The sequence below is a fragment of the Neoarius graeffei genome, chromosome 7 (genome assembly GCF_027579695.1).
Source record: "Neoarius graeffei isolate fNeoGra1 chromosome 7, fNeoGra1.pri, whole genome shotgun sequence".
Lineage (NCBI taxonomy): Eukaryota > Metazoa > Chordata > Actinopteri > Siluriformes > Ariidae > Neoarius > Neoarius graeffei.
Genome location: NC_083575.1, coordinates 21,750,923 through 21,778,586, shown reverse-complemented (window position 1 = coordinate 21,778,586; position 27,664 = coordinate 21,750,923). Strand labels below are relative to the sequence as shown.

Genomic DNA, 27,664 nt, shown 5'->3' with positions numbered 1-27,664 from the left:
TCCTGGAACCTCACTAGGATGCGGTAGTCCACCCAAATCCCTAGTTAGAAATGTTATGTGTGTTATATGTATGAAAAAAACAGAGAAAATATATGTATAGCACATGTGTTAATGAAGTTCTATTTAGTAACTGTTATAGTTAAAGGTTAATTGGGAGTTCCAGGATGTCTAGTGTAATTAAAGTAGTTTTATCTAGAGGGGAGGGATGTGGTAGACTGAATGTCATAGTCTAAACATTAATAGTAAATGCCTCTAGGGGGAGCTACCTTTCTAGTATAGTGCTACACATATTGGGAACATAGAACAGAGAATAAGAGATCAAGCCACGGATTAATGATGTGTATATTAGTTGTGTGAGTGTTGGAGAATAAACGGCAAGAAGCCAAAGAAATACAACCCCAGTGTGATGATTGCTACCTGGTAGGATATCACATGAGTGTGAATGGTTGTTTGTGTCTATGTGTTAGCCCTGTGATGACCTGCTGACTTGTCTAGGGTGTACCCCACCTCTTGCCCATAGTCAGCTGGGATAGTCTCCAGCTTGCCTGTGACCCTGTACAGGATAATCAGCTACAGATAATGGATGGATGGATGGATGGATGAACTTGATAAATGAAGGCTTAGATGCCTTTCAAGACTGATATTTTGCTAAGGTTAATGCCTCTGTCCAAGAGAAATGGGATGAACTGGAAAGTGAAATAAAGCGATGGAAAAGCATATACCTTAAAAGACTGTAGCTAAACCAAACAGTTTACCATGGTTTAACAGAACTCATCACAGATTCCGTCATAAGAAGCAAAGAGCATATAGCAAGGCTAAAATGTCTGGGAAGACTGATGACTGGAATAAATTTTTGTCTTGTCAAAAAGAACTAAGAAGGGCTCTTAACAAAGCTGAGCAGGAGTTTGTATCCAATGATCTTGCCACAGCATTGAAAGAAAATGTTAAGCAGTTTTGGTCCTACATGAAAAGACTGGGTAAAGGTGAAAATGGAGTGGCAGACCTCATGGTGAATGGTAAGATCATCAGTGATGGCAGCGGGAAAGCAGAAGCACTCAATTCCCAGTTCGCTAGTGTTTTCACCAAGGAGGATAAGACCCACATTCCTTCACTGGGAGAAAGCAATATCCAGAGCATCCCAAACTTAGTCATTAATGTGAACGGGGTGCAAGGAGTGTTGAAGCGCAACTTCTGGATACTCTCTGCTAGTCTTGGAAGGCAGTGTGTAAGTCCCTCTAAGCCTAAATGCTTATCACACTCAAGCCAGCTCCACTTCCATCACGAGGACAGGTGCACCCCGGGGAACCCGGTCTTGCGGCTGGGTGAGCCAACGGAGCTCTGGCACCAGGTTGTGAAGTAACCTCTTCCAGGCTGGGAAAAATTATAAAAGGCAAATAGGCTGTTTTTTGACAGTTTGATAGTTTTTTGATAGTTTGATAGTGTTTAATTGATTGCTTGAAAGTATTGTATCTTGTCTTTTGTCTGTGTGGTATAAGGAGAATGGATAACATTAGGGGCTCAAAATCAAGGCAGAGATGTGTTTCGTCTTGGAACAATTAATGTCTTAACCTGCAAATGTGAAAGCAAGTTGGCAGATTGCATGGCACAATGTAAGAGCTTAGCACAGGATATAACATGCATGCAGGAGGTTCGTATGAGAGGTGAGGGTGAGATTTGTTTCAACAATTGTGTTCTGAAGGGGTGGTGGGTAGTGTACAGTATAATGGCATGAGTGTGGTGCAGGCAGGAGTTGCTGTCATTTTGGTATCGCATGTCCAACTTCTAGATGTGGAACATGTAATGGAAGGCAGGATGACTATGGTGAGGGTTAAGGTGAATGGAGTAAAGTTAGCAATATACTGCTGCTACTGCCCAACTGAGGAATATGATACCTCCTCCAAAGAGAGTTTCTACCAAACTTTGAATGGGGTTATGCAGAAAATGAAGAAAGACCACCCTTCTTATAAGATCATTGCAGTAAGTGACTTTAATGCAAGCATTGGACAGGATTGTAACAATGGTAGTTGGAAAGGAGTGGGACAGTACAATGATGAAGACCCAACAAGCTTTAATAGTGGGATACTCATTGAAATCACAGAATGCAACAACCTCTACATTCTAAACACTATGTATGCAACAAGATCAGACAAACATAGATGGTTGTTCCATTCTAACCTTGGTTATAAGCATAGACTGGACTATATCATGGCTGATTGGTACATGAGACGTGCCACCTTAAATTGTCGAGTTTATCCAATGCAGAGCCAAATATTTGAATCCGATCATTGAATAGTTGTTATGCACGCTGTATTTCCAACAAGAAAACAAGTAAAAAAGATTTTCAAAAAAAGAAAATGCCCTCTACATACCCAGATATCAGGAAACTGAGAGATGACACCGACATTCAAGCCAGATATAGTGCAAAGCTTGACTCCCTCCTGGGAAATGAACCAAACACGAGACAGCTTGACGATGTGGAGCAACAGATGATAGAAGCCATTCAGGAGGCATCTAAGGAAACGATACCACCGAAGATCAAGAAGGAGATTGATAAACCGTGGACAAACCATGCCTACCAGGAGCTCACACAGAGACTCCAGGTGGAGAAGGACCTGATAAAGAAAAAAATCATTGTACTATGAGGCGAGAAAGATGTGTATGGAGCTGAAGAATGCCTACTTTAAAGCTAAGGCAGACCAACTGAATTTTGCAAATGAACAGAGGGACACAGAGGAGGAATTCCACCTGATGAAACAGCATACATCAATGCCGCGGCTCAGCAGACCATTGATTTCAACTTGAAAACTCGAGGAACACTTTTCAGCGCACTTCAATGATCGTGAGTTTGAGCTACAACCCGAACTGGAACAGCCCAAGAACTACCCGCATATATTACCGCCAACTGGTTTGCCTGCCGTAAATGTCATGGCAATGGACCATGCAGAAGTTGAGACCAGCATAAAGAGACTGAAGAATGGCAAATGTCAGGGGATGGATAAGATCTACGCAGAACAACTGAAATACTCGATGTTGAACTACATCATGCTACTGATTGGTTTAATATGGTCCTGCGTTCAAGTACCATCTAAGTGGCTGATAGCAAGCATTACGTGTCTGCATAAGAGGGGCCTCAAGTCGTTGGCAGAGAACTATAGAGGGCTGAGTATAGTAGCCACAGTGTCCAAAGTCCTATCTGGGATCATCATTGAGAGGCTCAGGGAAGCCTATGAATACATCCTTCTACAATCCCAGTTTGGCTTCTGAGCAAATACTGTAGATCAACATCTGATGGTGATATATATTCTATGCCAGTTGCTTGAAAACACAAGAAAATCAAAATTCTCAGTTTTTATAGCCTTTGTGGCTCTTAAGGCTGCCTATGATTGGATCCCGAGGGATGCTTTGTTCAAATGTCTGGAAATTCGACTTCAGTCCTCACATCTGGTATCCGTATTACGTGCATTATACACTGGCACAAAGGCATTCATTAAAGGAAGTACACGTCTCTTTGAGACTTTGGTGGGGTGCCGCCAGGGAGCACTAGAATTCCCTCTCCTTTTCAACACCTATATGGATTTTGTAGCGCAAGTTGCACGTTATGAAGTATGAAAGGAGCACCTGGGGCAGGCCTGAAAGTAGAGTACTGTATCCCTAATGAAATATCACTGCAGGAGTACTGTAAGAAAGCTCCAACTCAAAGTATTACCCAGGTCACCAAACTCCTGTACGCCAATGATGAGGCAATCTTTGCTAACTCAATCGAAGAACTGAAAGCCATCCTTGCAATCTATGACCGAACCTTTACACGCTTCAGTTTAAAAATGTCATATAGTAAAACTGAGACAATGGTGTTTAATGTGGACGATGAAATAAAAAATCAGGAGAGCCTGATCACTGTTGGCAATAATAAAATCAAGAATGTGGGATCTTTTAAATACCTTGGGTGCACCATTGCAAATGACAAAGTGAATATCTTTCGTCTCCTGTATGCAAGGATCAAGGCTGCTTTCCAGAAATGGAATGAGCTAAGACATGTGTTAAGAGACCATTGAAAAAAATTAACAAAGAGAGTGAAATTCCTAAGACATGCAGTTAGGTTAACATGGGGTGGCCTTGGGCTGAAGTGCCCTTGAGCAAGGTACCTAACCCCTAACTGCTCCCCGGGTGCTGTAGTATGGCTGCCCACTGCTCTGGGTGTGTGTGCGTGTGTTTACTGCTTCAGATGGGTTAGATGCAAGAGGATGAATCTCACTGTGCTTGAGTGTGCATGTGACAAAGGTTTCTTTTTTCTTCTAACTATGTGTATGCACTCTTGCCTTCTATACAGTATTCAAGCATGGTCTCAGATGGAAAGGGAACTGGATAAAATTGAGATTGTACAGCATGGTTTCCTGAGAAAAATGGTGAAAGGTGGATATGAGCGTAGAAATGCGCCCAGCAGGAAAGAATGGACTGAAGTGGACGGCGAACTGGACTGGAGTTATAAAATCTCAAACACCTTTGCAAGATAACAAACACACTACCTATCCGCGACTTCTGCTACCGCCAACATTTCAAATACATTGGACACTTCTGCAGGCTTTCTTAATCTTTATTTCTATACTTTACTTTCTCATTGAATTTCCACTTTTTTTTTCTCTTTTCTTCATCTTTATAAGCTTTTAATTTAATTTTAATTTCCACTTTTTTTTTTTTTTAAATGCCAGGAAGCAAAAAATCCTGCAGAAAATGCATGGAATTAGAACAGAGGATTTCTATTCTGGAATCAAAGATTAATGCTCTGCCAAAGACGGACGAATTAAAAGCGATATCTCAGGAAAGGAGTACAGAAACAGTGGCTGAGAATGCAGAGATTGCGCTCCGACAGACTGAGGACATTGCAGACCAAGTGGAAGAATTCATAACTCAAGCTGTACAAAATGTGAGTACTGAAAACTGGCAAATGATGGGTGCTAAGCCCAAAAACAAAAACAGAAGAGTAATTACTTCAACACCAGCTCGTTCTACAAATTACAATAGGATCTACAATCCTATGGAAAATCCACAGCCCATAAAGCTTCAGAACAAATTTGAATGCCTCAGGGATGTGGAAGAGGATTTGTCAAGTGGACAAACACATAGTAAAAAGAGATCGCACCAAGATCGAAGAGCTGTGAGAAGAGGCAAAAAGCAGCTCGTAACACCACCTGATCCCACAACCTTTGTTCTTGGTGATTCCACTGTAAGACAATTAAAAGGTTATGAGATGCTTATTTGTTGTCTTCCAAATGCATCCATCTCTGACACCAAAGACAGCATTTTGAAACTCATGTCCGAGCATAAAACGATTAAGCGTATTGTTGTACATGTGGGAGCAAACGATGTTTTCAGAGAACAGCTGTTTGTCCAAGATGATTTCAGAAAACTTTTTTCTGAGCTCTATAAGACTGGAATTCAATCTTTTATCAGTGGCCCACTCCCAGCGAGAGGAAGTTTTGCTTTTTCTCGACTCTTCAGTCTTAACACCTGGCTTGGAAAAACTTGTTCTTCATTTGGTATGAATTTCATAGACAATTTTAATCTTTTTTGGAATCGCAAAGAATTCTACAAGCCAAATAGCACTGAACTCAGCTGGATTGGAGCCAAAGTCTTGGCAGACCACTACAAACTTGCAATCTTTTCTCAGCCAGCACCGAGGAAAACAGTTGATAAGATGTCGCAGACTGACATAGTTACAAAGCCTAAACAATCATCTTTGCAAGTCGTCATCAAGGACACACAAACATCTGACTTGCAGGCCTCCCAACATTCAAGGACAGACGACTCCACTTCTCCTCAGATGGATTTCCCAAATAGCATGAAAAAATTGCTTCCTATGGCTACACTCTCTTTTTCCAGCCCAAATTTGTCGCGACAAGCAGTGTACCCAGTTCATCAAAATTTTGTTCGTCCAGGACTTTCAGCTGGCTACAAATCGTTTTCACCATCCAAAAGATACATGTCATCTCCAGTCCTTTCACCCTCAAACCAAATGGAACATTTAGAAAGTCTTGTTTGATGTACTCTGGGTCCCTGCAAATGGATGTAGAAAAAAGCAGGGATCCGATGTTGACACTATTCCTGTGTTGATAAGAAACAGAAAACATAGAGCACATTTAACCCTGGGGGTGAACTAGTGTTGCCACCTGTCCCGGTTTTTCCTGATTGTCCCGGATTTTCATGGTCTGTCCCGGAAAAAAAAAAAAAAAAATCCGGGACACTGAATGTCCAGGTTTTTTGTACATAATGGGCAAAATGTGTATTTCAACTTGCGAGCCAGCTGAGAACCAGTTTGCTTTTCCGAACTCACCATGCTAAGCGGAGCCACGTCATTACGTCGCTGAATACGTCATTACGTCGCTGTATACGTCAGTTACGTCGCTGCGTTTGCATAAACCTTGGCGCGAATATCAAAGCAAAAACACGGAAGAAGCAGCAGCAGCAACAACAACAATAATAATGATGATGGCTGACTTCGCGTTTGTACAGCTGCTGCTTCTCGTCGTTTAAAAATGGCGATCTTTCGCGGTCTTGTTAGTGTCGTTGGTCTTAACAACTCCGCCCCCCGCTGACGTAAGCGGTTCTTTCCTCTGGCCCAGCAGAGAGCTGGTGCTAGCCTGGAACCAGTTTTTCTGGCCCCAGAGCCAGTTCTTTGTCAGTGGAAACAGAAAACCCGGTTCCAAACTAAGCACTGGCCCCGAACCAGCCCTGGAACTGCTTTGGTGGAAAAGGGGCAATGGAGGATGCTTGGACTGATAAAAGAAACAGACTCTCTGTTGCAATGGTGAAGGCTGAGCTTCAAGTCAGGCTAAACTTTCAGTTGTCCTGTACTGAGTTCAAGACATTCATTGAAAATCAGCCAGGACTCATAGCAGCAGCAAAGAAAAACACCAAATATAAATGGAAGATTAGGTAAGGTTTTGGTGAATTAAATGAAATCCAAATAGTCTTATCTGCCTACTCCTGTATGTACTCAGTTATATGTCCTCCTATGTATTTGTTTAGCCAAGAGCAGCAGAGGCACAGGCAAGCACAAGCAAAGCACACACCACACTCTAGCAATCAGGTAAACTGTTTGACACTACACCTTACATTGTTACATTCAGGTATTCTTAGATACAATGAAAAATTAGATTATTTATTTTTATTCCACATAAGCAAACAAGGCGGCACGGTGGTGAAGTGGTTAGCGCTGTCGCCTCACAGCAAGAAGGTCCGGGTTCAAGCCCCGTGGCCGGCGAGGGCCTTTCTGTGCGGAGTTTGCATGTTCTCCCCATGTCCGCTTGGGTTTCCTCCGGGTGCTCCGGTTTCCCCCACAGTCCAAAGACATGCAGGTTAGGTTAACTGGTGACTCTAAATTGAGCGTAGGTGTGAATGTGAGTGTGAATGGTTGTCTGTGTCTATGTGTCAGCCCTGTGATGACCTGGCGACTTGTCCAGGGTGTACCCCGCCTTTCGCCCGTAGTCAGCTGGGATAGGCTCCAGCTTGCCTGCGACCCTGTAGAACAGGATAAAGCGGCTAGAGATAATAAGATGAGAATGAGATAAGCAAACAAACAACTTAATTATGTATTCCCCTTTTACCTGTGCCCACTACTGCCCCCAGGTGTCCACAACCAAAAACTGTTGGAAATAAACCAAAATAATGAAGACCTGCTATATTATGTAAAGCAATTAACTAAACAAATAACTAGCAAAAGCGTCATTTTTACTAATTACAGCAATACAATTTCAGCATAGAAGGGCAATTTTTGTCTTGGGTTAGATGTGTGAAGGGCGCCGTTGCTTACAAGCAAAAAGGTCGATTGGATGGTCGAAATGTCCAGGATTTTTGTCAGACACAGGTGGCAACCCTAGGGTGAACCAATCTAATCTCCTTCCTGTTTTAAAACAGCATCAGAGTGCACAACCAAATATTACTGTAAAACTAGCCCTTCTGAACATTAGATCACTTTTAAACAAGTCATTTTTAATTAATGATCTTATTTGTAAACACAATCTTGATTTTTTGCTTCTAACTGAAACCTGGCTGGATCAAGCAAATAGTGCTACCACCCTTATCGAAGTAGCTCCCCCAAATTTTAATTTTTTGAATGTTACCCGACAAGGGAAAGGTGGAGGGATCGCAAATATATTCAAAGTCTCTTTTCAATGTAAACAATCCTCACTTGGTGATTTTATGTCCTTTGAACACTTATGTGCACTTGTTACATGCTCTCCTAACATATTATTATTAACTATTTACAGGCCTCCGAGACATTCAGCCAAAGTCTTTCTTGAAGAGTTTGGTGAATTGTTATCAGTCATTTGCTTAGAGTTTGATTGTCTTATTATATCTGGGGATTTTAACTTGCATGTAGATAATACTGATAACATTTATGCCAAAGAACTATTTGCAATTATTGATAACTTTAACCTAGTACAACATGTACAGGGACCGATCCACTCTCGTGGTCATACTCTTGACCTCGTCATCACAAAGGGTCTTACTGTTTCTTATACTGTTGTTGACCTGGCCTTATCTGATCATTTCTGTGTTTTCTTTGAAGTTTCTATGTCTCCTCACATTCAGAATAGCTCAATGACTATAGGTAGGAGAGTCATAAACGACAACACATGTGCTCTTTTTAAGCAAGCTTTCTCTCAGAACTCAACCAAAATGTCAGACTCTGTAGATGATTTACTGGAATTTTTTAATTTAAATATGACCCAAATTATGGATGATATTGCTCCATTCAAAATAAAAAGAGTCAATGATAAGCAGAAAGCACCATGGAAGCAGTACCCGGCTGTTAAACTGCTAAAGAGAGAATGTAGAAAGACTGAAAGAAAATGGCGCAAATCTAAACTTCACATCCATTATCAAATCCATAAAGAGATGCTTTGTAATTATAATTATGAAATTCGTAAAGCAAGACAGTCTTTCTTCTCCAATATCATCAGCAGGAATATGAACAATGCCCGTGTGCTATTTTCAACAGTAGAGAAGCTAACTAATCCCCCACCACAATTAGCACCTGAACTTCTCTCAGTTAATAAATGCAATGAGTTTGCATCCTTCTTCAAAGGTAAAATTGATAAAATACGGCAGAATATTTCTCATAATATATCTCAGTTGCAAAAAATTGAAAAACTGCAATCACCAATGACACAGATAGATAACTTTAACACAATGTCAGAATTTTGTTTAATTGATTATGAAACTCTTGAAAAAACTGTACAAAATCTCAGTTCCTCAACATCTGAACTGGACATTCTGCCCACCAACTTTTTTAAGTCTGTTCTTCATCTTATAATTACAGATGTGCTTCAAATTATAAATACATCCTTGGAGACTGGTGTTGTTCCTGTGTCCCTAAAAAAAGCTGTTGTAAAGCCCCTTCTTTAAAAAAAATAATCTGGATCCTTCAGTGTTAAATAATTACAGGCCAATATCAAATCTACCATTCATCGGGAAAATCCTGGAAAAAATTGTCTTCAATCAATTAACTGCCTTCTTGATATCAAACAGCCGTTTTGATAATTTTCAGTCAGGATTTCGTGCCAATCATAGCACTGAAACAGCGCTGATTAAAGTTATAAATGACATACGTCTTAATACTGATGCAGGCAAAACATCGGTCCTAGTATTACTGGACCTCAGTGCAGCTTTTGATACTGTTGATCACAACATACTGCTATATCGACTTGAACACTGGGTTGGATTGACTGGTAAAGTTATCAATTGGTTAAAATCATACTTAAAAGATAGAAGCTTCTTTGTTACCCTGGGAAATTGTTCCTCAACGTCAATGCCCTTGACCTGTGGTGTCCCCCAGGGGTCGATTCTTGGACCATTACTTTTCAACCTTTATATGCTCCCACTTGGGCAAATTATCAATAAAAATTCAATTTTGTATCACTGCTATGCAGATGATACCCAAATTTATTTTGCTCTATCACCAAATGATTATGCCCCCCTTGAATGTCTCTACCAGTGTATCGATCAAATCAATAGCTGGATGTCACAAAATTTTCTTCAGCTGAACACAGATAAAACAGAAGTAATTCTATTTGGAAAAAAAGATGAAAGACTCAGGATTACCACTATTCTTGACACAAAAGGGATTAAAACTAAAGAAATGGTTAAAAATCTTGGTGTTTTCATTGACAGCGAGCTAAACTTTGACAGTCACATGAAAGCAATCACTAAAACGGCATTTTATCACCTAAAAAACATTTCCAAACTAAGAGGACTTATGTCAAAACATGATCTGAATAAACTAATACATGCCTTCATCTCTAGTAGGGTTGATTACTGCAATGGCCTTTTCACAGGCCTGCCAAAAAAGACCATCAAACGACTTCAGCTGGTTCAAAATGCAGCGGCTAGGGTTCTCACACGAACAAAAAGAACAGAGCACATTACTCCAATTCTAAGGTCCCTTCACTGGCTTCCAGTAAGCTACAGAATTGACTTTAAAGCATTGCTGCTGGTGTACAAATCTCTAAATGGTACAGGGCCCAATTACCTCTCTGATATGTTGCAGCAGCCTAACCCAATCAGATCTACCAGATCGCAACAGAAAAATTTACTATTAAAACCAGTTGTTAAAACAAAGTGTGGTGAAGCAGCTTTTAGCTACTATGCAGTACAGCTATGGAACCAACTGCCAGAGGACATTAAAAATGCTCCTGCTGTTGGCAGCTTCAAATCTAGGTTAAAGACCAAGCTGTTTTCAGATGCTTTCTGTTAAATAATTAATATTTTTACATTTTTTATAATCTTTACTTTCTCTGCATGTTTTAAATTTACTTTAACTTTATTCTATTTTATTCTGCTAGTTTTTTTTCCCTTTCTCTTTCTTTTTCTCCTTTTTCTTTTTGGCATTTTAATATTTTATTTCTACTATTGTTTAATTCTTATTATTTTCTTTTAATTCTTTTAATTCTTTTAATTAATTATTTTAGAATAAAGATAAAATTATTTTATGTAATTTTATTTCTCTATTGTTTACTGTTTTTGTTTTTATTTCTGTAAAGCACATTGAACTGCCATTGTGTATGAAATGTGCTATATAAATAAACTTGCCTTGCCTTGCCTTGCCTTGCCTTGATAATGATGCTCTCCAAAAGCAGACGTCAGAATGCCACGGAAAGTGCGGAACAATGTCAAAAAGTTATTGGGTATAGATACCCACCAGGCAAGGAGAATTATGATGGAGAAGACAGTCTTCATGCAACTGATTGATGCAAGAATATCAGGAGTGCCCCAAGGCCTATAAAGTACCTAGTGGGAATCAATGATGATGATGATGATGGGGGTGTTAAAACAATTGCAAAATCTTTTGGCAAATAAAGCAGCAGGGCCTGACCAAATTCTACCGTGGTTCTTGAAGATGTCTGCTGAGAAATTAGCTCCCATATTCATGGACTTGTTCCAAATATCAGTTGATCACGGAGCACTGCCTTGGCAGTGGAAGGAAGTGAATATCTGTGGTATTTTCAAGAAAGGTGACAAAGCTGCACCTGAAAATTACAGACCCATCTCACTGACCAGTGTCATTTGTAAAATCCTCAAGCATATTGTGCATTCACATATAATGGATCACTTAGAGAAACATGATATCCTGGTGGACTCACAGTATGGCTTTAGGAGTAAACGCTCGATTGAAACACAGCTGATCCTTACTATTGATGATATTGCAAGAGCCCTTGATCAGGGGAAATCTGTGCATATGGCCATTCTAGACTTCAGTAAAGCATTTGATAAGGTGCCCCATGAGAGACTGCTGAAGAAATTTTACTATTATGGGATCAGAAACAATCTTCATCAATGGATCAGAGATTTCCTGACTGGCTGAATACAGGGGGTGACTTGTGAGGGAAATATCTCATCTTCCAAGGAAGTGCAGTCTGGAGTGCCCCAAGGCACAGTGCTGGGGCCATTATTATTTTTAATTTACATCAATGATCTGCCAAATATTTTGAAAAGTCAAGCCAGACTTTTTGCAGATGACTGTCTTGTCTATACTACTGTGGATGGGGAACATGACATGAATTCTCTCCAAGCAGACTTAAAGTCTTTGGAGTCATGGCAGAATACATGGAAAATGAGTTTTAATCCATCTAAATGTTCGGTCATGGTAATTTCGTCTAAGAGAATTCCTCCTTGGCCAGAGTACACCATCTGTGGTCAAGTTTTGCACCAGCCAAACTCTCATCCATACTTAGGGGTCCAACTGGATAGTAAACTCAACTGGGGGGAGCATGTGCAAAACTCAGTTTGTAAAGCAAACCATACTCTTGGCTTCTTGAGAAGAACCCTCTGGTTTTGTCCAAAGGAGGTGAAGGAAACAGCGTATACAATCTTGGTACGTCCTGTGCTTGGGATCCATACAGAATAGGCCTCATAAATAAGGTGGAAAGTGTCCAGCGGAAAGCAGCACGCTTCTGCATGGGAGACTACAGTAAAGATAGCAGCGTCACACAGATGTTAGCTGAACTTGGGTGGGATACACTGGCTGATAGAAGAGAAAAATGTCATTTAGTCATGTTGTACAAGATTCAGAAGGGGATGGTGGACATTGATCAAGACAAGTTCATAAAATATTCAACAACAATTGACACAAGAAGACATCAATTTCACATCGATATCCCATTTGCAAAGAAAGACATTTATAAGAACTCTTTTTTTTTTTCTGAGAACATGCCGAGCCTGGAATGCTCTTGATCATACCATTGTTTCTACCCCATCACTAGAGAGCTTTAAAGGAACACTGTAGCATGCATTAAAGTCTCCAAAGTTAGTGACATGTGGATACCCACCCTGCTGACTTCAACTTCAGAAGGTTCAGAAAGTACCAAACTACTTTTTTTAATCCCTCAGGTAACTAGGGACTATTATTTACCAAAGCCGTATAGCTTTGTATTCCTGAAATATACCGTTTAATAATAATAATAGGGCAGCGCTGTCACCTCACAGCAAGAAGGTCTGGGTTCGAGCCCCGTGGCCGGCGAGGGGCCTTTCTGTGCGGAGCTTGCATGTTCTCCCCATGTCCATGTGGGTTTCCTTCGGGTGCTCCGGTTTCCCCCACAGTCCAAAGACATGCAGGTTCGGCTAACTGGTGACTCTAAATTGACCGTAGGTGTGAATGCAAGTGTGAATGGTTGTCTGTGTCTATGTGTCAGCCCTGTGATGACCTGGCGACTTGTCCAGGGTGTACCCCGCCTTTCGCCCGTAGTCAGCTGGGATAGGCTCCAGCTTGCCTGCAACCCTGTAGAACAGGATAAAGTGGCTAGAGATAATGAGATGAGATAATAATAATAGCTACAAAAGCTTTGGTAATATCCACCATTTCCAAGTCAAGGGGAAAATACTACAGCTATCTCGCCAACAGTTTCCTTTGAAATTCAACGAGAGGGCGATTCATATTTTCCCCGATTTTCCTGCGGAGGTGATCAAACAACGTCAGGCTTTTGAAGGAGTTCGTGACAGGCTGAAGGAAGCTGGTGCCAGGGTCGGTTTCCTTTATCCAGCCCGGCTCAGGGTTATCTTGGGAAAGTCAGAGCAAGTTTTTTCCACACCGCAAGAAGCCGAGCAGTTTGCAAAGACATTGACTTGAGTGCAAGTGCAGTGCACATTTTGAATTAATACATTTTCTGGTATGTAACTTATTACAATTACAGGTCGGGATATTTTTTTTTCTTTTCTTTTTCCCAAATGATCGCTATTTAAATCAGTGCTTTTTGGAGAGAGGGCTTAAGGCTCTTTACTTTAGCTAAACTTTTTTTTGCTGTGGTCCAGCAGCCTCGATGCTTGTTTGAGGGGAACGTGCTTTCACTTTGTTTGGGAAAGTGGAGCGGGGGGAGGGGGTATACTTGTGTGTTTTTTACTTGGTTCTTTTTTATGTTCTGTTCAATGTTTAAGGGCGTCATTTATACATTTTACTGCGCTTAAACGTGCATAGCTCTTCTTTAAGAGGTGGTGGCACTGGGATTACTTTTACTAGTTGGAATGTCCATGGATTGGGGCATGCCATTAAAAGGGCAAAAGTATTCTCTCATTTGAAGTCCTTAGCTGCAGACATTATGTTTCTGCAGGAAACTCATATAAAGCCAACTAGAGCAAAGCTGCTCAAGTGCAGATGGGTCAATCAAATTTTTCAGTCTACATTTTCTAGTAAAGCTCGTGGAGTGGCTATCCTAATTAGCAAAAATATTCCGTTTAGGCATGTCTCCACTATTTGTGACCCTAATGGTAGGTTTCTATTGGTGACGGGATACATTTACTCATACCATGTTACACTTTTAAATATATATGGCCCCAACTTTGATGACTCAATTTTTTTCAGCAAGGTCTTTAATTTACTGCCTAATCTTTCAGACACAAAATGTGATTGTAGGGGGTGACTTCAATTGTGTGATTGACAATTACCTGGACAGATCTTCTCAACCGACTCAGTTACCTTCTGCTGCCTCTGCAACTTTAAATAATTTAATGTTATCTACTCATCTAGTTGACATATGGAGGCTCCAGCACCCTACATATAGGGATTATTCTTTTTTCTCACAGCGTCACAAATCCTTCTCTAGAATCGACTATTTCTTGCTTGACTCAAACCTGATATCAAATGTAATCTCCACCACATATCACAATATTCTAATTTCAGATCACTCCCCAACATCATTGGTACTTGACCTCAACCATATGAAACGACAGTATAATAGTTGGTGCTTCCATCCTTCACTTCTCTCTGACTCCTCTTTTTCTCAGTTTATCTCTTCTAAAATATCTGAATTTTTGGAAACAAATGATAACCATGAAGTTACTGACTCAAACTTATGGGAAGCTTTCAAGGCTGTGATTAGAGGGCACATTATTTCTTTTGAAAATTCCATGAGAAAAGAAAAGAAACGGCGTCTTGTAGAAATTGAAAAAGATTTAACACAGCTAGACACTATTTATAAATCATCTCCTAACTCAGTCACATTACAGAACATAATTAAACTTAAATATGAATATAATGACATATTATCTGCCCAGGTACAGAACCAACTATTTAAATTGAAACAAAAACAGTTTGAACTCGGAGACAAACCCCAGAAACTTCTGGCGCAACAGTTGAAGGGGTTGCAGGCTAGCAGAGCCATACATAAGATAAAATCAAAATCAGGAGATCTTATTACTAACCCTATGGATATAAACAAGCGCTTCAGGGAATATTATGAACAACTATACACATCCAAAGCTACAGGTGACACTTCTACATGGCTGGAGAACTTGAACCTCCCCAAATTAAGTGATGAGGCATGTGAAGCGCTTAATGCTGATATTACAGCTGAAGAAATCCTAGAGGCAATAAAATCTTTCCCCAATGGGAAAAGTTCTGGGCCGGATGGTTTTGGCATGGAGTGGTACAAGACATTCCATAAACAGTTAGCTCCACTCTTGCTTAGGATGTTTGAGCATTCATTTGAAAGTCAAAAGTTCCCTAACTCCTTATATGAAGCTAACATCTCACTTATTCCAAAGGAGGGGAGAGACGAGACTGAACCCTCATCTTATCGCCCAATAGCATTACTGAACTCTGATTTAAAAATTTTCACAAAACTGATGGCAAATAGGTTAAATAAACATATTACCTCCATTGTTCATAAAGACCAAACAGGTTTTATTCCTGGCAGGTTTTCGTTTTTTAATGTCCGAAGATTAATGAATATAATATACCATAACTACAAGAACAATCAGGAGGTGGCGGTTCTGTGCCTAGATGCCGAGAAGGCGTTTGACCAAATAGAAATGCCATATATGTTTAGGGTGTTGGAAGAATTTGGATTTGGTCACCGTTTTATCTCCTGGATTCAAATCTTGTATGCCAATCCATTCTTACAAATCAAGATAGGCCTACTTCATTTTGACTACAGCGTGGGACACGCCAGGGATGTCCCCTTAGCCCACTCCTTTTTGCAATATGTATTGAACCCCTTGCTGTTCGTATTAGACAGCATGATACTCTCAACCCCATTCGTTTAGGAGGTGTGGACCACTATCTGTCTTTATACGCTGATGATGTGGCTATCTTTATGTCACAGCCTGAATTATCCATTCCTATTCTGTTAGATCTCATTAAGTCATTTGGGGACGTTTCTGGGTACACAATCAACTGGCAAAAAAGTGAATTTATGCCTCTTGGGAAAAATCATAAACCAGAGTTCCTGCATAAACTCCCATTTAAAGTGACAGACAAGTTGAAGTACCTTGGAGTAACCCTTCCAAAAGACCCCAAATTAATTTTTAAATTGAATTTTAATGAAAAGGTGGAAAAACTAAAAGGAGATGTTGGAAAGTGGCGCACACTCCCCCTTTCAATGGTGGGCTGTATAAATGCTATAAAGATGGTTTCTCTGGCAAGATTTCTTTATCTCTTTCAAAATCTTCCAATTTTCTTAACCAAGTCTTTCTTCAAGTTGTTGGACTCAATAATCATGCCATTTATATGGGGTTTTAAAGCCCATAGGATATCAAAAAAGCATCTACAAAAACCAAGAGAAACGGGTGGATTTGGACTGCCATGCTTTCAGCATTATTACTGGACAGCGAACCTTAGAGCTCTTGCTTACTGGGGTGAGGGTTATAATCCTGGTGTTTCAACAGAAACTCCACCCTGGGTTGCCATTGAAAAGACTGATGTTAAAGATACTTCACTCCCAGCTCTTCTTTTCTCAACACCTGGTCCTCCCAATTCAAAAGTGAATAACCAAATAATTCGTAACTGTTTGAGAATATGGCAGCAAATTAAGAAGTGTTGCAAACTATCTGGTACCTCTGTCTATGCCCCTGTGTGTCATAATCATGCATTTCCACCTTCACTGTCTGATGCAACCTTTTATAGTTGGAAACTAAAAAGTATAGTCGTTCTAAAAGATTTGTACATTAATATACATTTTGCCTCATTTACTCAACTGCGAGATAAGTTTTCCCTCCCAGCAACACATTTCTTTAGATACCTGCAAGTTAGGAACTATGTACGCCAAAACGTACATAATTTTGAATCCCTCCCTGAGGAAATTAAGATTTATAATATTTTGCTTGGCCCACCAGATTCGACACCTGATTTCAAGCTTTGTTAAGATATTCTCTGAACAAGTGGACTGTGCCACCCAGTCTTTGAAGAGTGCTTGGGAAGAGGAGTTGAATATCCAGATTGATGATATTGTCTGGGGGGAAGGTCTCAGCAGAATACAAAATTGCTCTATTAATGCTAGACACTACCTAATCCAGTTTAAGGTCATGCATAGACTCCACTACTCTAAAACTAAACTGCATAAAATATATCCTACTGTTTCCCCTTTGTGTCAGAGATGTAAATCTGCAGATGGTACCTTAGCTCACCTTTTCTGGTCATGTCCAAAACTGTATGACTTTTGGTGCAGTGTATTTCAATGGTTCTCTGAAATGTACAATTGTGTTTTCAAGCCTGACCCACAAGTGGCACTGTTTGGATACTCAATGTTTCTGTTGCCACAAAGCATGCGTGTACAGCACACCATTATGTATGGAATGGTAATTGCAAAAAGACTCATTTTAATGCTTTGGAAGTCAGAGGTAGTGCCCCTTTTCAAGACGTGGCTATCTGAACTCACATCTCTATTGCACATGGAGAAAATCAGGTACAATCTGTCTAACAATCTTAGAGAATTCTATAAGATTTGGCAGCCATTCTTGGACCGTCTTGTAGAATTTGATGGAGACCTTGAAACAATGTGATAGGCTACTCACCTCTTCCTTTTTTTTTTCTTCTGTGTCAATGTTGGCTATGCACTAGTGAAGACAGGTCATTGTCTTGTATGCCCGGTTTGTTTTGTCTTTGTGTGTGTTTTTGTGTTTTCCACTTTAATCTTCTTGTTATTCTTTCATAATGTGTTCTTTTACTTGTCTATTTGTACATAATATTCTTGAAAAAATCTAATAAACATATTGTAAAAAAAAAAGCTTTGGTAATGGCGTGTTGTGATCTCCACCTCTGTGCTGTGGAAACGAAACAGAAAAACAGTGAGCCCCTGGTTGTGCTCCAGAGACCACACTTTAAGTACCACTGCATAGAGGGAACTTTGTGTCTTTTGTATCTACCTTTTGTGTTTGTCTTTCACCTGGGAAGGAGCATATGATGTTCCTTTAATTAGCTTAAGGTTTTAAAAGTAGACTATATGGTCAAAAGTGTGTTGACGCCACCGTATGCGATTCTTCCCCAGAATGTTGCCACAAACCTGGAAGCACACAATTATATAGGATGTCTTTACATGCATTACACTTTTAAAAAGGGCTTGATACGTAGGTTTTGATTTGAGGCGGTATGGTGGTGTAGTGGTTAGCACTGTCGCCTCACAGCAAGAAGGTTCGGGTTCAAGCCCAGTGGCTGATGGGGACCTTTCTGTGTGGAGTTTGCATGTTCTCCCCGTGTCTGTGTGGGTTTCCTCCGGGTGCTCTGGTTTCCCCCACAGTCCAAAGACATGTAGGTTAGGCTAATTGGTGGCTCTAAATTGACCATAGGTGTGAATGTGAGAGTGAATGGTTGTTTGTCTCTATGTGTCAGGCCGGCGATGATCTGGTGACTTGTCCAGGGTGTACCCCACCTCTTGCCCACAGTCAGCTGCAGCCCACAACCCTGCATAGGATAAGCGGTTACAGATAATGGATGGATGGATTTGTTTTGATTTGTCTGTCCTGAACAAGGTTGAATTGATAAATTATGAGTGATCTAGAAATATAAGCCCTCTGCCACCTAGAAGATTCTGTCTCACGGATCAGTCTGGGAATGACAATCACTGACTTAGACACAGCAGTTCGGAGATGTTTCTCAGTTTATTGAAAGACAAACATGAGTAGCTACTATATATATATATATATATATATATATATATATATATATATATATATATATATACACCTCCACATTCAAGAGTGTGGTGTAGCTACGGTATGTGATTGGAAAATGTAATATCAAGAAGCAGAGTTGTCTGAGTGCGATAAGGTAGCTTCAACAGGTGATGGAAGATTACTGAGCAGGGTAGCCTTATGAAAAACAGCAGATGTGCGAGCAAAGATAAGGTTCAAAGAACCAAAACTAGCCAAAACAAGTCACATGCATGCCAAACAAATATCTCTATCAGGGTTCAAACATCTTCCAGCATGATAATACCCCTGTGCACAAAGCACAAAGCAATTTAAATGAAGATATGGTTTGCTACCACTGGAGTAGAAGAACTCGAGTGTCCTGCACAGAGCCCTAAACTCAACTCCACTGAACACTTTTGGTATGAATTGGAACACTGGCTGCACCCCAGGCCTCCTCACCCAATATCAGCACCTGACCTCACTAATGCTTTTGTGGCTGAATGAATAAATCCACACAGCCATGTTCCAAAATCTAGTGGAAAGCCTTCCCAGAAGAATGGAGGTTATTATAACAGAAAATAGGTACCCTATGGGTACATGTGGCTGCTGCTTGTTTTCTGATACCATGTCCATATAGTAAATATAGCATATATACATGTGTGGAATCAGACCAGGTGGGTGGAGCATAGAAGCACGGCAGGCCAGAACTGAGTTCTCAAAAACCTCTTTTATTGTAGCTTTTCAGCTTTTACATTCACTCTCCCAGGCACACACGCATGCACGCATGCACACATGCACGCACAAGTGTTCTGGTTGGGGGAGAGCTCCCTTTCCCTGCTATCTCTCCTTTTAAAGGGTGCGGTCACTGGGGAAGACACACAAACACAGGTTAATTCCCATCAGGTGCAATGATTCCACCACTTACCTTCCCTGACTCCACCCTCCATTCACAGACTGACGCTTGGCCACGCCCCCGCTGCCACATACCCCCACCGCCTAACTCAGGCCGGGGAGCCATCTGGCCTGCAGCTGACTCCCCCCTCCCCCTTGACGGGAGAGGAAATCTGCCACGACCATCTGTGCCCCCGGCCTGTGGACCACCTCGAACTTAAACGGCTGGAGTGCCAGATACCAATGGGTGATCCGCGCGTTGGCATCCTTTATGCGGTGGAGCAACTGCAGGGGCGTGTGGTCCGAACAGAGAGTGAAAGGGCGCCCCAGCAGGTAGTAGTGGAGGGCGAGGACCGCCCACTTGATGGCAAGGCACTCTTTTTTCTATGGTGCTGTACCTGCCCTCGTGCACTGACAGCTTCTGGCTTATGTACAGCACAGGATGGTCCTCCCCCTCCATCTCCTGGGACAGAACAGTCCCCAGCCCTCTGTCCGACGTGTCCGTCTGCAAAACAAAGGGGAGAGAAAAGTCAGGGGAGTGTAACAGTGGACCCCCCCACACAGTGCAGCCTTTACCTTAGAGAAAGCCCGCTGGCATTGCTCCGTCCACTGGACCGGATCTGGTGCCCCCTTTTTAGTGAGATCAGTCAGCGGGCTGGTGACGTCCAAATAATTAGGTATAAACCTACGATAGTAGCCAGCCAGCCCTAGGAACTGTCTCACCCCCTTTTTGGTCTTGGCCCTCGGGCAGGCTGCAATCGCTGCTGTCTTATTAATTTGGGGACGCACCTGCCCATTGCCCAAGTGGAAGCCCAGATACTGTACTTCCACTTGCCCAATCACACACTTCTTCGGGTAGGCTGTGAGACCCGCTCACCTCAGCGACCTAAGGACGGCCCTTAGGTGTTCTAGATACTGCAGCCAGTCATTACTATAAAAAATGATATCGTCCAGGTATGCGGCTGCATAGGTGGCATGGGGGCGGAGAACCCTATCCATAAGCCGCTGGAACATAGCGGGCGCCCCAAACAGCCCAAAAGGAAGTGTGATGAACTGGTGTAAGCCAAACGGTGTGGAAAAGGTCGTTTTCTCTCGGGATAGTGGAGTCAAGGGGATCTGCCAATATCCCTTTGTCAAATCCAGTGTCGAATAAAAACAAGCCATGCCTAGTTGATCGAGCAACTCATCAATACGAGGCATTGGGTACACATCAAATTTAGACACCGCGTTGACTTTTCTATAGTCCACACAGAACCGGACCGACCCATTGGCCTTGGGAACCAAGACCACTGGGCTGCTCCAGTCACTGTGGGACTCCTCAACGATGCCCATTTCAAGCATGGCTTCGAGTTCTTCCCGAACCACCTTTTTCTTGTGTTCGGGCAGTCTGTAAGGTCGGCTGCGCACTACTACCCCCGGGGGCATCTCAATGCGGTGTTCTATGAGGTGGGTGCAGCCGGGCAGGGGCGAGAACACGTCAGAAAATTCTGTCTGCAACTGGGCGACCTCCGTGAGTTGGGTCGGGGAGAGGTGGTCTCCACAGGGGACCGGAGCGGTGGGCGATGTCAATTTTCTTTTTTGAACCTCCGGCCCCAGGTCCGCCTTCTCCAGAACCACCGACACCAATGCCACGGGGACCTCCTCATTCCAAAGTTTTAGTAGATTGAAGTGGTATATCTGTAACACCCCACCCCGTCCGTTCGCCTCACCTCGTAGTCGACGTCCCCGACTCGCCATGTGACCTCAAAGGGTCCTTGCCACCTGGCGATCAATTTGGAGCGCGACATGGGCAACAACAAGAGTACTTTATCTCCCGGTGTGAATTCCCTAAGGCGTGTGCCCCTGTCGTAAAGATGGACTTGACATTCTTGGGCCTGCCGCAAATTCTCCTGGGTTAGGTGTGTGAGGGTGTGGAGTTTGGCGCGCAGGTCGATAACATATTGAATTTCGTTTTTACTGGTCGAAGGTCCCTCCTCCCAGTTTTCCCGTAGCACATCCAGAATGCCACATGGCTTACGCCCGTAAAATAATTCCAACGGGGAGAACCCCGTGGAGGCTTGTGGGACCTCTCGCACTGCGAATAACAGGGGCTCGAGCCATTTATCCCAGTTGCGTGCGTCTTCGCTCACAAATTTTCTAATTATGTTTTTGAGGGTGCGATTAAACCGTTCGACTAAGCCATCCATTTGTGGGTGATAAACACTGGTGCAGATAGGCTTAATTCCCAGTAACCCATACAGTTCGCGCAGTGTGCATGACATAAACGTAGAGCCTTGATCATTCAGAATCTCTTTGGGGATTCTGACTCGAGAGATGACGCGGAAGAGTGCTTCTGCAATACTACATGCATAGATATTGCAGAGAGGCACTGCTTCCGGATATCACATTGCATAAGCCACCAGAACTAAAATAAAGTGATATCCTCGTGTTGACCAATCTAATGGCCCGACGAGATCCATTCCAATTCTTTCGAACGGGGTCTTGATTAATGGTAGAGGGCGCAAAGGCGCTTTTGGAATGGCCGCGGGATTTACTAACTGGCATTCGCGGCATGCTGTACACCACCTATGGACATCGCTGCGAATCCCTGGCCAATAGAACCGGGCCATTATTCGGGCTAGTGTCTTATCCTGCCCCAAGTGTCCGGCCATGGGATTAAATTGAGCCGCTGGGAATATAAATTCCTGGCGGCTCTTTGGGATTAAAAGCTGTGTTATTTGTTCCTTAGTCTGAGTGTCCTGCTTCACTCGGTATAATCTATCCTTAATAACGGAAAAATAGGGGAAGGATGGGGTGGCGTTTGGCTGGAGAGTTTGACCATCAATTATTCTCACTTGGTCAAATGCATGCTGCAGAGTCTCATCTCGTGACTGCTCTAACGGGAAATCCATGAGGGATTCCCCAAGAGAGAGAGGAGGAGCATGCTGCTCCTCACTCTGACATGGTGATGATGTAGATGGCTCTGTGACAGCTGCTCCCGCCAATGCCACTCCGGGACCTCCCCCCACTGAACTATGGCAGGCCCCACTCTTCACTAAATGCATCATTAATTCCCGAAATCCCAGCCAATCAGTCCCCAAAATTATTGAATGGGTAAGGCAAGGATTAACTGCTGCCTTTAGTCTAAATTTCTCCCCTCGAAATAGAATGTGGATTGACACTAAAGGGTAGTCGTGAACATCCCTGTGCGCACACAACACCTTCACCAATTGTGCTCTTCCCAATGCCTCGTCTTGCACCAGGCTTTGGTGAATTGAGGTCTGATTACAGCTGGAGTCCACCAAAGCCTGATATGTATCCCCTTGGATACTCACCGGTATGCAATACGCTCCGGCCCGATTGAGGGCGGTCCCTGGCTCGTCGGGGATCCGAACCACTGCGCCCACCTCCATCGCCGAGCACTGATGCTGGAGGTGCCCCGGTTCCCTGCAGCGCCAGCATACCGGCCCAGGCTCTCTCTCTGCATCAGTGTTCTGGAGATCACTCACCTGAGGGGGGGGAAGACACAGACAAGGAAGTAGGAAACGGAAGGGCACCACAGGTGCAGCGGGCCGGCTGCAGTGGAGCCGACCCCCGCCTCCATGGTGGGGGAATGGGGCAAGGACAAGGAATGGAGGGAGAGGGAGAAGAGGGGGAGAAGGGGAGACATGCTGTCCTGCCATTGGAACGGCCACCATATGGTCCTCCACCAGCTCGATGGCCTGATCCACCGACGCCGGGCGATGGCACTGGACCCACTCCGCTGTTCCTTCCGGAAGTCGGGCGACGAATTGTTCCAGCACCACCAGATCGATGATTCCCTTGGCGTCGCGGTTGTCGGCCCTCAGCCACCACCAGCAGGCATCCCGGAGTTGCTGGCCAAACGCGAACAGCCGGCCGACCTCCTCCAGGCGCAGCGTGCGGAAGCGCTGCCGTTGTTGTTCCGGGGTGCGACCCATGCATTGGAGGACGGCCCTGCAGAGGTCCGCGTAGACCAGCCAGCTGTCGGCAGGGAGCTGTAGCGCGGCCAGCCGCGCTTCGCCCGTTAGCAGGGGGAGGAGGCATGCTGCGCGCTGTTCCACCGCCCAACCCCATGCCTCTGCTGCCTACTCAAAAAGAGCGAGGAAGGCTTCAGGGTCATCATGCAGACCCATCTTCGTTAGGGTGAGGTCGAGAGGGTTCGTGGCAGTGGTGGACCCCGCCGACATGAGCAGGTGCCAGAATGCCTGGCAATCTTCCTGTTGCACCAGCACCAGGGCTTCGAACCATTGTTCCTGCTCCTTCTGGAGGGCGATCAGTGCCTGGTGCTGGCTCTGTTGGGCTGTGGCGAGGGCATGGACCAGATCCTTGAAGGGGGAGGACTCCATGTGGCCGTTCCCTCCTGCACTCGTTCCCGGGTTTCGGTACCACTGTGGAATCAGACCAGGTGGGTGGAGCACAGAAGCACGGCAGGCCAGAACGGAGTTCTCAAAAACATCTTTTATTGTAGCTTTTCAGCTTTTACATTCACTCTCCCAGGCAGGCACGCATCCGCACACACACAAGTATTCTGGTTGGGGGAGAGCTCCCTTTCCCTGCTCTCTCTCTCCTTTTAAAGGGCGCGGTCACTGGGGAAGACACACAAACACAGGTTAATTCCCATCAGGTGCAATGATTCCACCACTTACCTTCTCCAACTCCGCCCTCCATTCACAGACCGACACTTGGTCACGCCCCCGCTGCCACATGTTATCAATTCTACTAACCTCATCTCTTGCAAGCATCACCAAGCTGTGAGCAGCATCAGGGCTTGTAGTATTTTGGTTACCAATTTTGTTTACTGTGTTTTGTTCAAAATACAGTGCTGTGAACTATATCTATTTTCAAAATAGTAAGAAAGCACTTGTTCATGAATTGTCTTCTAAGCATTATGTAGTACTAAAGAGCACATTTTGTTTCACAAGTGTAGTGTAAAGACTCTAAAATTAAAAAAAAAATTAAAAAATTAAAGCGAATAGCAGAATTTTGACCAATTATACTTTTAATTTTTACTCTTAGTTTTCACAAAGGAGCTGATTTATTCCCACATGGGACTTTTGTAATTGCAAACCAAGCGGATCGCTCAAAAGATTCCAATGTTGTCTTCGCTGCCTTCTCGAGTTTTTGTTGAATGGCTGGAATTCTTGGTGTAAATATCTGCCAAAAACATAAAAAAAAAACCTTACAAAACCTTTCATTTGACCTTTCAGAAGGTAAATTTTCTTAAAATAAACACCACTTACTTGATATCGAATCAGTATCCTTGGTGAACCACGAGGTGAATTTTGTTTATCTTTTTATCTGCTGATTATCTTCCAATACTACGAAGTTATAACGAGGTTTCTCTTATTTCGTTTCTGGTTCTGATTGGTTCTGAAGTTTATCAAGAAGTAGAACGGGTAATCAAACTTGATCAGGTTCGCTATTATGAAGTTTCGATCTTGTTATACTCATTCTTACAACATGATGATATAGCAGCTTCGCCACTCATTCTTGTGTACCTTTGATAATGCGAGATCAACTGTTCGTATCGCGAGATCACGATTTGCCGTTCTGGTGATTGCAATGCTTATGCGTATGCGCATGCACAGTGCACTATTCTTACACTCATTCTTATATTCTTACAACACGATGACATAGTGGCTCTGCCTCTATGAGACAGTAGCCACAAAAATGGGGAATAAATCTGGAATACAGTATGATGTTCAACAAGCACATATGGGTATGATGGTCAGGTGTCCACAAACTTTTGGCCATATAGTGTACATCAGTGATCCTTAAGGTTCAATTATACAATATATTCATATGAAACATACACACTAAAAGGTATAAAAAAAAGTTTCCTTGACGGTATTACTGCAGCAACAAGAAAGTACAATTTGGTACGTTCATTTCAGAGAATGCAGTATGAGGATCTGAGTATTATATTTACTGGGATTACAAAAGGCTCATGGTTACATTAACTGAACACAGCTACAGATGCAAGAAAAATGTCCAATTAGGAAGCTCATTAATCCTTTTGGCTGTAACAGAGGGCAAGATGAACTACAGGTTTCTAGTGTCATGGTGTACCCTTGAAAATGTAGACGTGATTATGTCAGAGCACTTAGCTGTAATTTATTTGAGATCAGTGTGATAAGGCCAGGTTTTGATCCTGCGCCCTATATAAACGTGTTAAACTCTTGCAGGAACAGACAGCAGCCGGCTGAGCGATCACAGCAAAATCTCTAAAGTAAGAACAGTAGTGTGACAGGGTGTGATTTAATTAAATGTGGAAAATTACATTCAAATGTTCATAAAAGTGCAAATGTGGTCTGAACTCAAAGTAATGTGAGACGATTCAGACGATTAACTATAATGTATTTTGAATGTGTTTCATTACAGGATGTCAGTGCCAGCTTCCTCGATTCTTCTCCTATGTTTTTTTATCAACTTCTTCTTGCCTGCTCAAAGCTACCTTCTGACACACTGTGAACCTATTAATGAGACCGTTTCTGTGGAGAAAGATGGCTGCCCGAAATGCCTTGTGTTTCAATCTACCATTTGCAGCGGACACTGCTTCACCAAGGTAAATACTGGCCTATTCTCTCTTTTTTCTTTTTATACACCCATTTTTATTAAACTAGTTGACATAATTTAAAATAGTTTCCCAATGTATATTTTTAAATGCAAAATTTAAATGTAAAAATCTGACATATCATTTGAGTATGAAAAATGGTTTGAAAATACATGATTTCCATAGGAACCTGTGTACAAGAGCCCATTTTCTTCCATCTATCAGCATGTGTGCACCTACAGAGATGTTCGCTATGAAACTGTTCGCCTGCCAGACTGTAGCCCTGGTGTGGACCCCCACGTCACATATCCTGTCGCATTAAGCTGTGAGTGCAGCCTGTGCACCATGGACACCTCAGACTGTACCATCGAGAGCCTGAAACCAGATTTCTGTATGACACAGAAACAGTTTATCTTGGACTACTGAACCTCTGCCAATGTGCATGCCATGGACAAGTCTCAGTCTAACTGCAACAAGTCCATTTACTCCAAGACTGATCTGAGTCTGACCTTGTTGTAAGAACTACTTGCAAAGTACAATATAGAAAATGACTTAAGAATTGTTTGTCTAAGAATTTTCTTTTCTTGTATAAACAGAGTAATACTTTCAATCAATAACACATAAGAACACCACAGAGATCATGATCGCTGCACTCTCTGATTAAACATACCATTTTAAATCCACTGATACACATGATTTAGCATGATTTACATCAATTTGCATGATTTGTAACGTCCTGGTTGCAAGTATGATAGTGTATGATTGATGACCAAAATGTGCTTAAAGATGAATCTAAATCTAAAACACTACAGCTTCATAATTATTCATTATGAAACCATTAGAAATGGTAATGTGATTTGGTGATTATATTAATCATGCATAACTAGGCCACGAATAAAAAAAAATCAACTTCACATAAAATACAAATCTACTGTATGTACAGCTAATAAATTATTAATCAATGAGTAGTTGCGATAAAAATATACTGTATATACTCTATACAGTAAAATATATATAAAAAATATATGAAATGTTTCAACATAAAAATATACTATAAACAGCAGTAAGCCATAATAAATTAAACAAAGTCAATATTTGATGTGAGACGACCCTTTGCTTTAAAAAAAAATACTAGTCTCAGGCACAGTGAGTGCAGTTTTAAAAGGAAATGAGCTGTAGGTCTGAGCATCTTACAGAACCAGCCACAGTTCTTCTGGACACTTTGACTGTCACACTTGCTTTTTAATTTTGCACCAAAAACCCAGTAGCCTTCATTATGTTTTCTTTTTTAATCTGAAAGTGCTCTCTTATGTAATATACTGCTCA

At 42.4% G+C, this 27,664-nt stretch overlaps 1 protein-coding gene across 1 annotated transcript; it reads left to right on the top strand.

Annotated features, from left to right (window-relative positions):
• The first annotated feature begins 357 nt into the window (after window positions 1-357).
• Window positions 358-26,764, top strand: lhb (luteinizing hormone subunit beta). The gene is made up of 3 exons (XM_060924601.1): window positions 358-420; window positions 26,167-26,350; window positions 26,525-26,764. Exons 1-3 carry the CDS (start codon window positions 407-409, stop codon window positions 26,762-26,764), a joined length of 438 nt encoding a protein of 145 aa, XP_060780584.1. The 5' UTR covers window positions 358-406.
• Window positions 26,765-27,664: the final 900 nt, after the last annotated feature.